At 44.3% G+C, this 13,246-nt stretch overlaps 1 protein-coding gene and 2 pseudogenes across 1 annotated transcript; 1 reads left to right on the top strand and 2 right to left on the bottom strand.

Moving 5' to 3' along the window:
* Positions 1 to 628: 628 nt before the first annotated feature.
* LOC147327064 (histone H4-like) lies at positions 629 to 1,138 on the bottom strand. Its single transcript, XM_086297358.1, has 2 exons — positions 1,122 to 1,138; positions 629 to 926 (listed from the first exon to the last, which is right to left on the bottom strand). Exons 1-2 carry the CDS (start codon positions 1,136 to 1,138, stop codon positions 629 to 631), a joined length of 315 nt encoding a protein of 104 aa, XP_086153484.1.
* A 73-nt stretch (positions 1,139 to 1,211) lies between these two features.
* LOC147327063 (RNA-binding motif protein, X-linked 2 pseudogene) lies at positions 1,212 to 2,196 on the bottom strand (annotated as a pseudogene).
* Positions 2,197 to 2,630: 434 nt separating this feature from the next.
* On the top strand, positions 2,631 to 3,814 carry LOC147327062 (uncharacterized; annotated as a pseudogene).
* The last annotated feature ends 9,432 nt before the right edge of the window (positions 3,815 to 13,246 follow it).

Below are 13,246 nucleotides of genomic sequence, written 5' to 3'. Positions count from 1 at the left end.
AAAAGAAGTGTTTTTAATGTTGATAATCACAGGTTCCCATCTGTTTTGCACCAGTTTTTAATCTTTCTCAGAGTTCGTGTCATCAGAATTGTCAAGGCTAGAAACTGTTTTCAGTGAGTTCAAACGTAAATATTTAAGAGACTAAATGTCTGAAAAGGTAGCATTCATTAAATTAGCGCAGGCTTCTTCTGACCTATCGCAACAGTCCACTTCACTGTACACTGAAACGGACAGAGCGGCTGCTCTCGCACTGCTGGTTGAGTCATTGGAGCCTCAGGCAGAAGTCATCTTTATGGCAGTAATCTTTTGAAGAAGCCATCTCCTTCCTTTAATACTAAATATTTGTTACCCACGTGGTACATTGAGCTTTCTGCAGTGAAGTTCTTGACAAAAATAAGTTGCAAACACATTCAGAATTTGTGTGCTACATGTCATGAATAGTTGCTGATTTGGATGCAGGTCACGTGGAAGCCAGACGAGGGAGATGTTACGCAGAGAATAAAGCGGTGACAGTAACCTGAGAATACGGTGTCAGACACAAACAAAAGAGATAGGATCAGCTCTACAGAGGAGATGGGTGGCCCTGAAAAGGACCTTTGTTGCCGTTGTTGTTGTCAGTGCAGTAAGCTTAACCACCAAAGCCGTACAGAGTGCGGCCCTGTCTCTTGAGAGCGTACACCACATCCATGGCGGTGACGGTCTTTCTCTTGGCGTGCTCGGTGTAGGTGACGGCGTCGCGGATGACGTTCTCCAGAAACACCTTCAACACGCCACGGGTCTCCTCGTAGATCAAACCAGAAATACGCTTCACACCACCACGGCGAGCCAGGTGGCGGATAGCTGGCTTAGTGATGCCCTGGATGTTATCACGAAGCACCTTACGGTGACGCTTTGCGCCTCCTTTGCCGAGTCCTTTACCTCCCTTTCTTTTTTTTTTTTTTAGAAATATTTATTTATTGTAAAACTCATTCCAGTAAAACAAACATCAACGTTTTGTCAGACAGACGTGTGGACTTCGATTTTTTCACTTAAAGTTTAAACAGAACCTGAACTTAAGACTCGCTGTGGTGCGATGAGCCCAGCAGTGACACCAGTGCTGGGCTGAATGTTTCAGAGCTCACACAGGAGCCAGAAGCATTTTCATTTAGGAATAATGCATAAAAGTAAAGGCTGACATGAAACGAAATATCAAATTAATATCTAAGAATGGACTAAAATATATTCATCTGTGTTGATTTCAGCTTGGATTTAAACATGTCTGTTATTTTCTTCCAGTATTGAGCCATGTTCTTCTTCTGCCTCCTCCTGTCATCGTCTCTGTCTCTCTCCCTTCGCCTGTCATCTCTGTCCCGATCTGCGTCTCTTCTTTCTCTTTCCGTCTCTCGTCTTCTATCATTATCTCTGCTTCTGTCATTCTCCCTTTCATGACCCCTCTTCCTTTCTTCCTCTCTCTGCCGATCTGCGTCTCTCCTCCTCCTCTTCCTCTTCTTCCTCCCCTCTCAGTCTCTCGTTGTCTGTCCATTCGGTTGTCCTCCTGGCTTTGGCGGCGGCCCGATCTGGTTGTATTTGTCGTACCCGGTGTCCTCTTTCTCCTCTTTGACTCCGACTGAAACAGGAAGTGGTGATGAAGAAGAGGCTCTGCTCTTCCTGTCCTTCTTCTTCTCTTTCTTGGGCTTCTTCGCAGGTACGGCGTACTACTCGTCATCCTCAGAGGAGGGGGAAGACTCGCCGACTTTGGGAGCGCAGCCCTCCTCCCTCAGATGCTTGGTCACGCCGTCGATGTCCTCGCCGTCTTTGGGGGGTCGGTAGTCTTTGACGTGGTCAACGCGAATCGTGCGACCTTTGATCTTAATGCTGTTGAAGTTGTCGACGGCCAAGACAGTGCTCCTCTGGTCCTCATAGCAGATAAAACAGAAACCTTTGGACTTTCCGGTCTTCTTGTCATGCACGAGGTTGATGTTGACGATCTCTCCATACTGAGAGAAGACACAGATCAGGTCTCCTTCAGTCAGCTCGTATGGAAACCCTCCAACAAAGACCCAGGCGCTGTCTTTGTACTCGCTGTGCCAGGAAACGGACTCGTTGACCCCGAGGCTGGCTTCACGCTCGTTCAGCTCGTTTATCAGCTTTACCTTCGTTAGAGGATTCATGATCGACTATACGGTTTGTATATCAACGCTGTGCTAAAAATGGCTAATCTCACTTACCTTGTCCACTCATTTTGGCTGTTCAGAAACGAATGTGAGGGGTTGCTTGAAGGACTCCTGAATTTACATCTGATTTGAGGACGTAAAAGAAAACAGGAGTGCTTGCAACTACGGCCATCTACTGGCCTTTGGCGGAAATGAGGAACAGCATGACTGTGCCTGGGGTGCAGTAGCTGTGTACTGCAGTAGCAGTTTTTTCCTTTGAGTGTCGATACTACGAAGAGAAGAACCTGTCAAAATGAGTGGACGCGGAAAGATTGGAGTAATTGGTTATTAGTTATGTAATCATGCCTCCGTATGCCCCATTATCGTTTGCTTCAAACTTCAGCAATTTATGGGTGAGACTCAAGTACATCGGAGACGGGGACCCCCCGACCCGTGATTATGTTGCTGAAGAGCTGATATTGCAAACATCATGGCTGAATGTGCAGGACATATACTCCTTCATTGCTCTCCCCAGTAAACGGGATTTTGAGCTGTGTTTCACCCGAGAGGCGCCCTTACATCGCTTCTTAGAGATCTCTCTTTCCAACGCATCACATCCGAAATGGAAAGACTGGCAAGTGGAGTCTTCTGTCCAGGTAGAGGTAGTGACTCTTGTTGTTAAATTCTGGACTGGAAGGATTCCAGACCAAGATATCGAGCTATACCTTAAAAGGTACTGCGAGATTCTTCAACCCCCAGTCAAGCCAGTGGATAATTTCGGATTCTGGTATGGAGTCCGAAAATACAAAGTTCGGATGCGTAGAGACGAAGCTGGACATATAATCTCTATCCCGAATTCCATCTCGTTGGGCCCCTATAATGGCAGGATTTTCTATCCTGGCCAATCGGTTAAGTGCTTCATCTGCCAAGGTCCAGACCACCAGGCGAGAGAATGCCCCACTATTAAATGTTGGAAATGTGGTGAGTTGGGCCACAAGGCCAAAATTTGCCAAAACGAAAGTGAGTGCTCCCTCTGTGGTGCGAAAGGGCACACTTTCTTTAAATGCCCCAAGTCCTACGTGAATATACTTAAATCTTCCCAACAACCTCGACTTTCTGACACCATGGATTTTCCTTCCTTGGTGGATCCTTCCCAAGTCTTGGATCCCCCCGTGAATGACCAGGTGAGAGAGCCCCCTCCCCTTCCTCCGACGGCTGCCTCACTGCCACTCCCAGTTTCGCTTGGTTTGGACAATCCACAAGTGGATGATCAGGATACCCAGTCTAGCCCTGTTCAAAATGAGTTACCATCTCCACTGTCTCAGTCAAGTAAAAAAAGTGACGAGAGTGATGAAGAGCTAGATGGTAACCTAATCATAGAGACATCGGATGGTGAGAATAAAAGCGATAGTGACGACGAAGAAATTGACAGCGAGCAGACACCTGATGACGACGGAGATAGCGAGGACCATGGATCCTTCCCTCTCTCAGAGGCGGCATCTCTGGCTCTTGCTTCGCTACCCAGGGAAACGAAAGTAAAACGGAAGACCTTCTTTAGTGGAAGTCACCCAGCCCTCAACGAGCTCGTCAACGAGGATACGAGAGGAAGCAGAAAAAGGAGCGTTTCTGCTTCTACCTCTGGAAGAGATAAGCGGAAGGATAATAGACCAAGTCCTCCGTGAGTAATATTTCTGAGATGGTCTCTCCTTTAGTCAACCTATGAGTAACATCAAAATAATAACATTTAATGTCAGAGGTCTCCAATCAGATAAGAGCAGGAAAAGGATGGTTGATTTCTTAAAAAGACTTGATTATGATATTTTGTGCCTTCAAGAGATGAGATTAAAGACACACGTAGATGTATGTGAATTAAATAAAATGTGGAACACTGCTCATTCAATAATATCGATAGGGGAAGACAGCTCTGATGGAGTGGGTATTTTCTTCAAAAAAGATGCGGTGAATATAATCAAAAGACGAGACATAATACCGGGACGACTCCTCCTTGTTGATTGCTGTTATTACGGGCAAAGGTTGCGTATTATTAATCTTTATAATGCACCGGAACGAACGAATAAGATACAATTATTGAAAAAACTGAAGTATCTATTAGAGATTTGTTTTAATATAATTATATGTGGAGATTTTAACATTATTACTGAAGCAACTGACAGAATATCTAAGGTTGAATTTAGAGAACTGCGAGAAAGCAAATTGTTGGTTAAAGTAAGGAAGCAGCACTTCGTGATTTATACAGGCACTTGCATCCACATACCGTCCACTACACTAGATTCGATTCGTTAACTAAAACAAGGATTGATAGATTCTACATATCACATAATGTTCAAGGTCTGAAATATGACACTCTTTTAACAGACTTTTCTGATCATATGGTGGTTATGGCAACAGTGTCGTGTTGTCCCCATGAATTTTTGAACTATTGGAAATTGAATACATCCTTGTTAGCAGACGAGTTGCTTGTGTCCGAAGTTAAATCTGAAATTAAGAAAATATTACATCTTAAGATTTTTACTACTTTTTCCTCTGAACTTTGGGAGCTTCTTAAACGACGTATGTGTCAATTTTTTAAATTTAAAGCGAGAGAATTAAACCATGCAAAGAATGTAAAATATAACGAAGATGTGAGTAGATATATATATTTAAGAAATAAGAAGGAGAAGGAGGAGGAAAATCAAATGATGTCTCTTAAAGAGGACATTGATCGAGTCAATAGAGAAGTTTTATTTAATATGTTGCGACGTACTGACTTTCACGGGAACAGCGATTATATGATTCTTAATAATCAAAAGAAAAGTCGAAATGATTTTATTGTCTCAATTAAGGATAAACATGGAAAGTCAGTTTTTAAAGAAGAGGGGAAAAGACAAGTAATTAGAGACTATTGTTCGGAGATGTTTTCATCCATAGTTACAAACAGCGACGCTATTAACAATTTTTTGAGTGAGGTTGAACCATTAGATTCTGTCATTTATGAAACTTTGATTGGAAAAATTAAAAGAGAGGAAGTGGAGTCAGTAATTAACCAACTTAGTACCGATAAAACACCTGGTCTGGATGGACTCCCCTCTGAATTTTACAAAATTGTGAGTAAAGAACTGTCTGAATTATTAACTCAGTATTTTAATGAAGGAATAGAAAGAAAAACAATGGGTAAATCGTTTTATGAGGGAGTTATGTGTTTATTATACAAGAAAGGTGATAGAGAAGATATTAACAATTATAGGCAACTGACAATAATGAATGTAGATTATAAGATTTTTGCTAAAATAATTATGTCCAGACTAGAGGATGTATTAGATATTATCATTGAAAAAGAACAAACATGCGCAATTAAGGGACGATTGATGTGGGATAACTTAAGTACGTTAAGAGAAATTATTTATAATGGAAAGGATTCAGAACTCTGCATTTTAGGCTTAGATCAAAGGAGGGCTTTTGATTCTGTTTCCCACTCCTATTTATGGAAAGTAATGAAAGCTTATAATTTCCCGGACCAATTTATTTCCATTATTCAATTGATTTATAAAAAGTCCTTCGTGCAAGTTAAGGTAAATGGAAAGCTCTCACCCCCTTTTAGTGCTGAGTGCGGGGTTAAACAAGGATGTCCTTTGAGTGCTGCGTTATATGTCCTTGCAATTAACCCCTTATTGAAAAGGATAAATGATGACAAACGGATTAAGGGATACGTCCTTGATAAATCCCATAAAATCGCAGCTTTGGCGTATACAGATGACGTGACGGTGATAATTAGAAACCAAAACGAACTGTCTTCAGTTATGGACATATTACACCACTACGAACAGGCATAAGGTGCCAAGCTGAACCAAGACAAAACTGAGGGTTCGAGGGAAAGAGGAATTGTGGCAAAAGAAAAGAGGCAGGGCCAGAGCGGGCGTTCCATACGCGGTGGGTTATGGCTGGAATCCAGTGCAATGACGCTCCCGCGGTAATAGACGTTCCAGCCCTGTATTCCAGCCCTAAACCTAACCTTATCCCTAGCCCTAACCATAACCTTATTCCAGACCGTAACCAGGACTTTAATGATGTTAAATAGCGTGTTTCTAAGCGATTTGAAGAAAAAGAGCGAACATGTGTAGGTTCAGTCCAGACGGTTCTCATATTTCCTCTTTTTCCGAGGTCGTCATTTAGGAACGTGGTGGGTAGCCGAAAACGTAATATGGTGACAATTTGTCACCTAGCGTAAAATGTTACGCTTTGGGAGTGAGAACGGGTTGACCATACCACAGAATTATGTTTGGTGACTTATCAAGTCAATGGGAACAATATAGTTTAAATATTCTCCAAGATAATACGAAAAATATCTATAAAAAAATTAATGAAACCAAAAATGAAGGTGTAATTCAATATAAGTATGCAAATGAAGATGAAAATCTTTCAATAGTTAAAAATATACAAGATAAATTATTATCTGAAAGCATGAGAGACGTGGTATGGCTCATCTGGCTCGGGCGCCTCCCTGTGAGAGCAGTGGTACAATGGAGTTGTTTTGTTACCACCATGAAATGTCCTATGACAGACTGTGATGAAGATGAGACCCTAGAACATCTTCTGTTGGCTTGTTATAGGACAACTGAGATAAGACAGAAGATGACAGAGATTGATATTAACATCAACGTCATAGCCAAAGCAATTAAATATGGTTTGTTTAAAGAAAAAAATGGGTGAAGACAAAAGGAGACTCTTTTGGTTAGTAATGTGTGTTATAAACACACATATTTGGAAAACCCGTGCCAAAGGAGTGTTGGAACAAAGGATGATAAGTAGTGATGTGGTGAGTAAACATATCATTACAGATCTGCAGAGAAGACGAACAATGGACCTGAAACTTGGGAAAGTTTTCCCCTGGAACGAATTGAAACTGTAAGTTTTAAAAGCGTTTTGTGGACTCAGATGCTAGATTTTCCATCTTGTTCTCCTTTTTCATTATTGAGTGGTGTGTGATTACGGTTTTGTATATGTAATTGTATGTGTAAAAAAAAAAAGAAAAAAAAAAAGAGGACCTTTGTTGCCGTTGTTGTTGTTGTTGTCAGTGCAGTAAGCTTAACCACCAAAGCCGTACAGAGTGCGGCCCTGTCTCTTGAGAGCGTACACCACATCCATGGCGGTGACGGTCTTTCTCTTGGCGTGCTCGGTGTAGGTGACGGCGTCGCGGATGACGTTCTCCAGAAACACCTTCAACACGCCACGGGTCTCCTCGTAGATCAGACCAGAAATACGCTTCACACCACCACGGCGAGCCAGGCGGCGGATAGCTGGCTTAGTGATGCCCTGGATGTTATCACCTTACGGTGACGCTTTGCGCCTCCTTTGCCGAGTCCTTTACCTCCCTTTCTTTTTTTGGGCCAGGGTCACAGGGAGTGCAGAGTCCCACTTACTTTTCCTCTTCTGGGTATCTGTGGATGTAGTTGTGGTGTTGCTGGTGGTGGAGGCTGCTGTGCTGGAGGGGTTGGTGCCCTTCTTAGTCCCCGTGACAAACTCAATCTTGGTTCGTTCCTTCATGGCTTTCTCCAGTTTGTCCATCTCCACCTTCTGAGCTTTGGCGAGAGCTTCATAGTAAGAGTCTTCCGACCAGGCATGAGGATCGAACATATCTTTTGGGTAGTTGGTTCCCAGTTCATCTATGGCGCAGAACTGAATGAGCTTCTCGTAAATACTTGGGTTTCTAAATTTCTTCTTTTGCTGGATATGGGCGTTTGTGTCAAAATCTCCATGGAGCTTCCTCTTATACAGCTTATGACCCAGCCAACATGTATATATGGGCCCCACCTGGTTTTTGCTCGGGCTGGATGGGTACCATATGGGCATGGGCTCAAACTGGGCTTTTTGTATGGGGCCTACTTGGGTTCTTCACATTAAACCCATATGGGCAATGCCAAGTGGGCACTTTTAGTAGGTCCTAGCTGGGTCAAACATGGGAAACACTTAACTTGGTCCAAAATGGGAAACACATGTAGGACCCACTTGGGTTTTCCACCTGGGATAGACATGGGCAAACACAGTAATTTAAGGATAGGCTGTTGTTGTGTGCCCCAGGTGGGGCAAAGTGAGGTAATCAATATATATTTTTAGCACTGATGACATAGGTGGGGCCCACCTGGTCAAACTATATAGGTGGCACATGGGCAAATGCAAGTCAGACCCTGAAAACATGTCTATGTGGGCCCCAAATGGGTTATGTTAAATTAATATGGGCATATATTTTACATGGGCTCAAGATTGTTTAGTATATATGGGACCCACTTGGGTTTCTCACATGAAAGCCATATGGGTGGGTATCCAATGTAGGTCCTAGTTGGGTCAGTGATGGTAAATGTGTACATGGGTTTAAAATGGTAGCACATGCTGTGCATTTTGAATGTGAGGATTCTTCTTCTGTGAAGAGCCTGAGAAAGTGTTATTTGAATAAAGGAGGATTTATTCCAAACAAGCCCATCACAGATTGCACACAATCCAGGGAGTTGTGAAAGTCAAATTTTAAAAAGAATCTCAAAAGGAAGTAAGAACATAACTCTCTTTTATAACCTGCAGACGGCACCCATGAGTACCATTCTCTAACAAATCACCCTAACTTTAAAATATTTGGCACAACCTTAGTCTATCACTTCTGATACCCTTAGGCACAGTCAAATATTCTTTACTTTTCATTTTTGACCCTCTCAGTTTTTAGCCTCAGTATTTGAACTTTCAGTGCTCTGCATGGTCAGGCTCAGATAAGATAAAATAAGAACTTAATTGATTCCTCTTGGGGATATTCACTTGTCACAGCAGCAATAAAATGTGATGAAAACGGACATAAGAATAGAAAAAAAAACATTATAGCATGCAATATCAAGAAAAGCAAAAAAATACACATTAAAACCTAAGATATAAGTGAATTATACAGAGAAAAATACAGATTTGCCATTTTGTGCAAATTCAGGATTTCCAGTTGTTCAATTAGGACTGTTCACATTAGCAAACATGCAGTTGACGATTTCCAGTAAATCAGACACACTATACTGCATTAGAGAAAAGACCATTAGCTATATTACATATGTGGAAGCATAACTCACTTGAAAAACTAAAAAGACTGTAGAAGTTGAAAGTTTTGGTTGATCAGATCCAATATGTAAAAGCTCCTCAGTATAAAGCTTACTCTTCAACTTGAGTCCACAAATTATATAACCAGAAATAATTTATATTTTCTTTGAACTAATGCAAAGGGAATGCAGCCTTTCCAGCAGTCACGCCTCAACTGTATGGTGTATTGACACTTGAAACTTTTCAAAAGAACTTTTCAAAAACCTTTCTATTGTTTATTTAGAAGAGCTTTTCACACCACCTCCTCCCACCACTACTCTTCATATTCATGAAGCAGATGTGAGGAAGCAGTTTAAGAGTCTGAATGCTCGAAAAGCTCCTGGCCCAGACGGTGTGTCTCCTGCCACCCTCAGACACTGTGCAAACGAGCTGGCCTCAGTGTTTTCTGGCATTTTCAACTCCTCACTGCAGGTATGTCATGTGCCTGCCTGCTTCAAGTCCTCTACCATAATCCCTATCCCCAAGAAACCTAGGATCACTGGACTAAATGACTACAGACCCGTGGCTCTGACATCTGTGGTCATGAAGTCATTTGAGCACCTGGTTCTCTCCTACCTCAAGACCCTCACGGCCTCCCTCCTGGACCCCCTGCAGTTTGCATACAGAGCCAACAGGTCTGTAGATGACGCCATCAACATGGCTCTACACTTCATCCTGCAGCATCTGGACTCCCCAGGAATCTACGCCAGGATCCTGTTTGTGGACTTCAGCTCTGCCTTCAACACCATCCTTCCAGACCATCTCCAAGGCAAGCTTTCCCAGATGAATGTGCCTGATCCCATCTGCCGGTGGATCACTGACTTCCTGACGGACAGGAAGCAGCAGGTGAGGCTGGGAAAGAATGTCTCGGACTCCCGGACCATCAGCACCGGCTCCCCTCAGGGCTGTGTTCTTTCTCCTCTGCTCTTCTCCCTGTACACCAACTGCTGCACCTCCACCCACCAGTCTGTCAAGCTAATCAAGTTTGCAGATGACACCACCGTTATTGGACTCATCTCGGACGGGGATGAGTTTGCCTACAGGAAGGAGGTTGAACGTCTGGTGTCCTGGTGCAGCGACAACAACCTGGTGCCGAATGCCCAGAAGACAGTGGAGATTATTGTGGACTTCAGGAAGCACACAGCCCCACTCCCCCCCATCATCCTGACTGACACCCTCATCACCTCTGTGGACTCATTCCGCTTCCTGGATACCACCATCACCCAGGACCTGAAGTGGGAGCCCACCATCACCTCCGTCATTAAGAAAGCCCAGCAGAGGATGTACTTCCTGAGGCAGCTGAAGAAATTCAACCTGCCAACACGGACGATGATGCAATTCTACACTGCAATCATCGAGTCCATCCTCACCTCCTCCATCACCGTGTGGTACGCTGGAGCCACTATCAGGGACAAACAGAGACTGCAGCGTGTTGTGCGCTCTGCTGAGAAGGTGATTGGCTGCAGACTCCCATCTCTGCAGGACCTGTACACCTCCAGGACACTGGGGCATGCAGCTCGGATCTCAGCTGACCCTTCTCACCCTGGACACAGTCTGTTTGACCTGCTCCCCTCAGGCAGGAGGCTCCGGTCCATTGGCACCAGAACCTCTCGCCATAAGAACAGTTTCTTCCCCTCTTGGACACATGAACAATAACCGTATGACTGTTCCCACCACTAACACATGACCCTACTGCATCACTGCATCATTCCATGTTTGGCATTGATCACCACCTGCACTCATGTATATATCTATCTACTTAGCACGTTTAATTCTTATTCTTATTTTTCTTTTTATATCTATTTAAGCATTTATGACAGTATGTTTGCACTGAAGCACCGCAGCAATTTCCTAATGTTGTAAACCTGCTCAACATTTGGCAATAAAACCCTTTCTGATTCTGATTCTGATTCTTTTAAGTGAGGTGTTGATATTGTTATCATTATGATATATTCTGTCAATTATGCTTTTATTATTATGTTGTTTTATTTTTATGTTATTTGACAATAATTACATATGATTTTTTAAAACATATTAACCATTCCTATACTTAAAAAACTAAGCAAAACTAAAATTTATCTTTTTAACTTGTGCATGGTTTGCCTTTTAAAATGTTTGTATCAGGCATAAAATGACTTTTTATTTTTATTTTTTTTATTTTATTTTATTTTTGGCCTGTCCCGTTTGGCTCTTTTGCCCTCAGAATTGTTGTCTAAAGGCAAAGAAAGATGCCCAACGGATTTACTTTACCAAACTGACCATCCCAGCCTTGCCGTAATGGTCCATTTGATTCACCTTTTATTGTTTATTTTATTTTCACTTACTGAATACGGGACAGACTTGACTGGGGGAAAGAAGGGGAGAAAGAAAGAGGGAAAGAGAAACAGCTGAGAAGAGGGACGGGGGAGAAGGGCAAAAAACAAAAACCAACAGAATGAGCAGGAAAAAATAAAAAATCCATATATCAATCACCTGGATCACCTGCTGAGAAAGAAAAAAGAAAACAAGCAGAAGAGAACAAGAGTAATAGAATAAACAACATCCCAATGATATATGGGAATATGACAGTAAATACTAAATGTTAAACATTATTGTGCAGCACATAAGATCAACAGAACAGTGTGCTTTGAGGTAGGAGCCAAAAAGGGTGTAGTTTGTGGGTGTGATCACCCGTGTGTACACCTGTGCGCATGGACGCGCTTGTTTTTTGTTTTTTAAAAGGTTCCTTCATGTAATGATCTGCTAGAGGGTGTGGGGGGGCCACAGCCCCGTCCTCCAGGGCATGAAGCAGGTGTGGAGGAGATCAAAACTCCAGACATCCAGAGGCCCCCAGAACACAAGAGACCAAGGAAGACCAACAGAGGGGCAGCTGCGCCACTGTCCCGGAAAGAGCTGAGGAGAGTCCCAGATGAGGGCTCACTCAGCAGCCGCGGAGCAGAAGCCAGGGGGAGTTGCAGTGACGCGCCCGTGAGCTCCGCCGGCAGCCAGCTGCACCTGAGTGACCGAGCCCCAGGCCGAGAGGCCGGGGGCACCCCACCTCCGAAGTGGCCCGAGCGAGCCCCAGGCTCCAGGCCCCGATAAGCGGCCACCAAGGAGTGAGCCGGTGTGTACCTGGACGCCCATCCCCGGACACAAAGAACCACCAACGCACCGATGTCTGAGGGGGTCCGCCACTGGCAGGGGAAGTGGTGGTAGGGGGAGATAGGCCTCCAAACCTTGGAGGGCCTGAGATGTCCCCAGAGAGGTGGCGCCTGACACCCAACCTGACATATAGACACAGACATACAGGCACACACAGATACAAACATCCATTCCCACCCTCATGCTCTCATATGCACTTACTCCACACTCAACCAACGTGGAGACAGACATAAAGAGACGTTGTACACACGATCACACTCCCCAAGCGTACTCTACAAACCGGGTCTAGGTGCCCCCGCCCCTGGAGGGGGGAACTGCACCCAGACCCAGGTGGTGTTTCCCTTTTCCCTGCGGTGGGGGGAGGCAGACCGCTCCGACTCCGCAGCAGCAGGAAGGCTCCACACTCCAGACCGCAGTCGGACGGCCAACTCCTCCTCCTAGTCCTAGCCCCCCTGCTCCAGCAGGTCGCAGAGAACGGGGGTGAGAGAAGACTCCAAACCTCCCTCCACCCGCTCATTGTAATGTTGATGCATGTGTGTTCTAAGGTGCATTTAAAACCCAGGAGGGCTTGGAGCTACCTGCCAGAGAGCAGCAGGTAAGCGCATGGTCCCTCCTGCTAGCCCTCAATGTCTACGTGTATTTAAAATTGAGAGGTGGGCAACGACGCCAGGGGTGAGGTGTACACCCTGATGGTACTTTGGACTCCGTGTATCGTGCCCACCCCCAAGATCCTATATGTATGTGTAATGAGAGTGTGAGTAATGTGAATGTCTAAGTTGTGGGATAAAATTGAGGCAGAGGCAGCCAGAAGGGGACAGAGGGGGGGGGGGGGGGTAGCCTCCTCTGCACCCTGGTGACATACCCCTACTCCA

The sequence above is a fragment of the Aulonocara sp. 'chitande type north' Nkhata Bay genome, linkage group LG6 (genome assembly GCF_057382095.1).
Source record: "Aulonocara sp. 'chitande type north' Nkhata Bay isolate Kocher_YH1m ecotype deep benthic linkage group LG6, A_spYH_male_GT1.1, whole genome shotgun sequence".
In the NCBI taxonomy this organism is placed as follows: domain Eukaryota; kingdom Metazoa; phylum Chordata; class Actinopteri; order Cichliformes; family Cichlidae; genus Aulonocara; species Aulonocara sp. 'chitande type north' Nkhata Bay.
The sequence above is the reverse complement of the archived record's forward strand: the minus strand, read 5'-3'. Positions and strand labels throughout refer to the sequence as shown.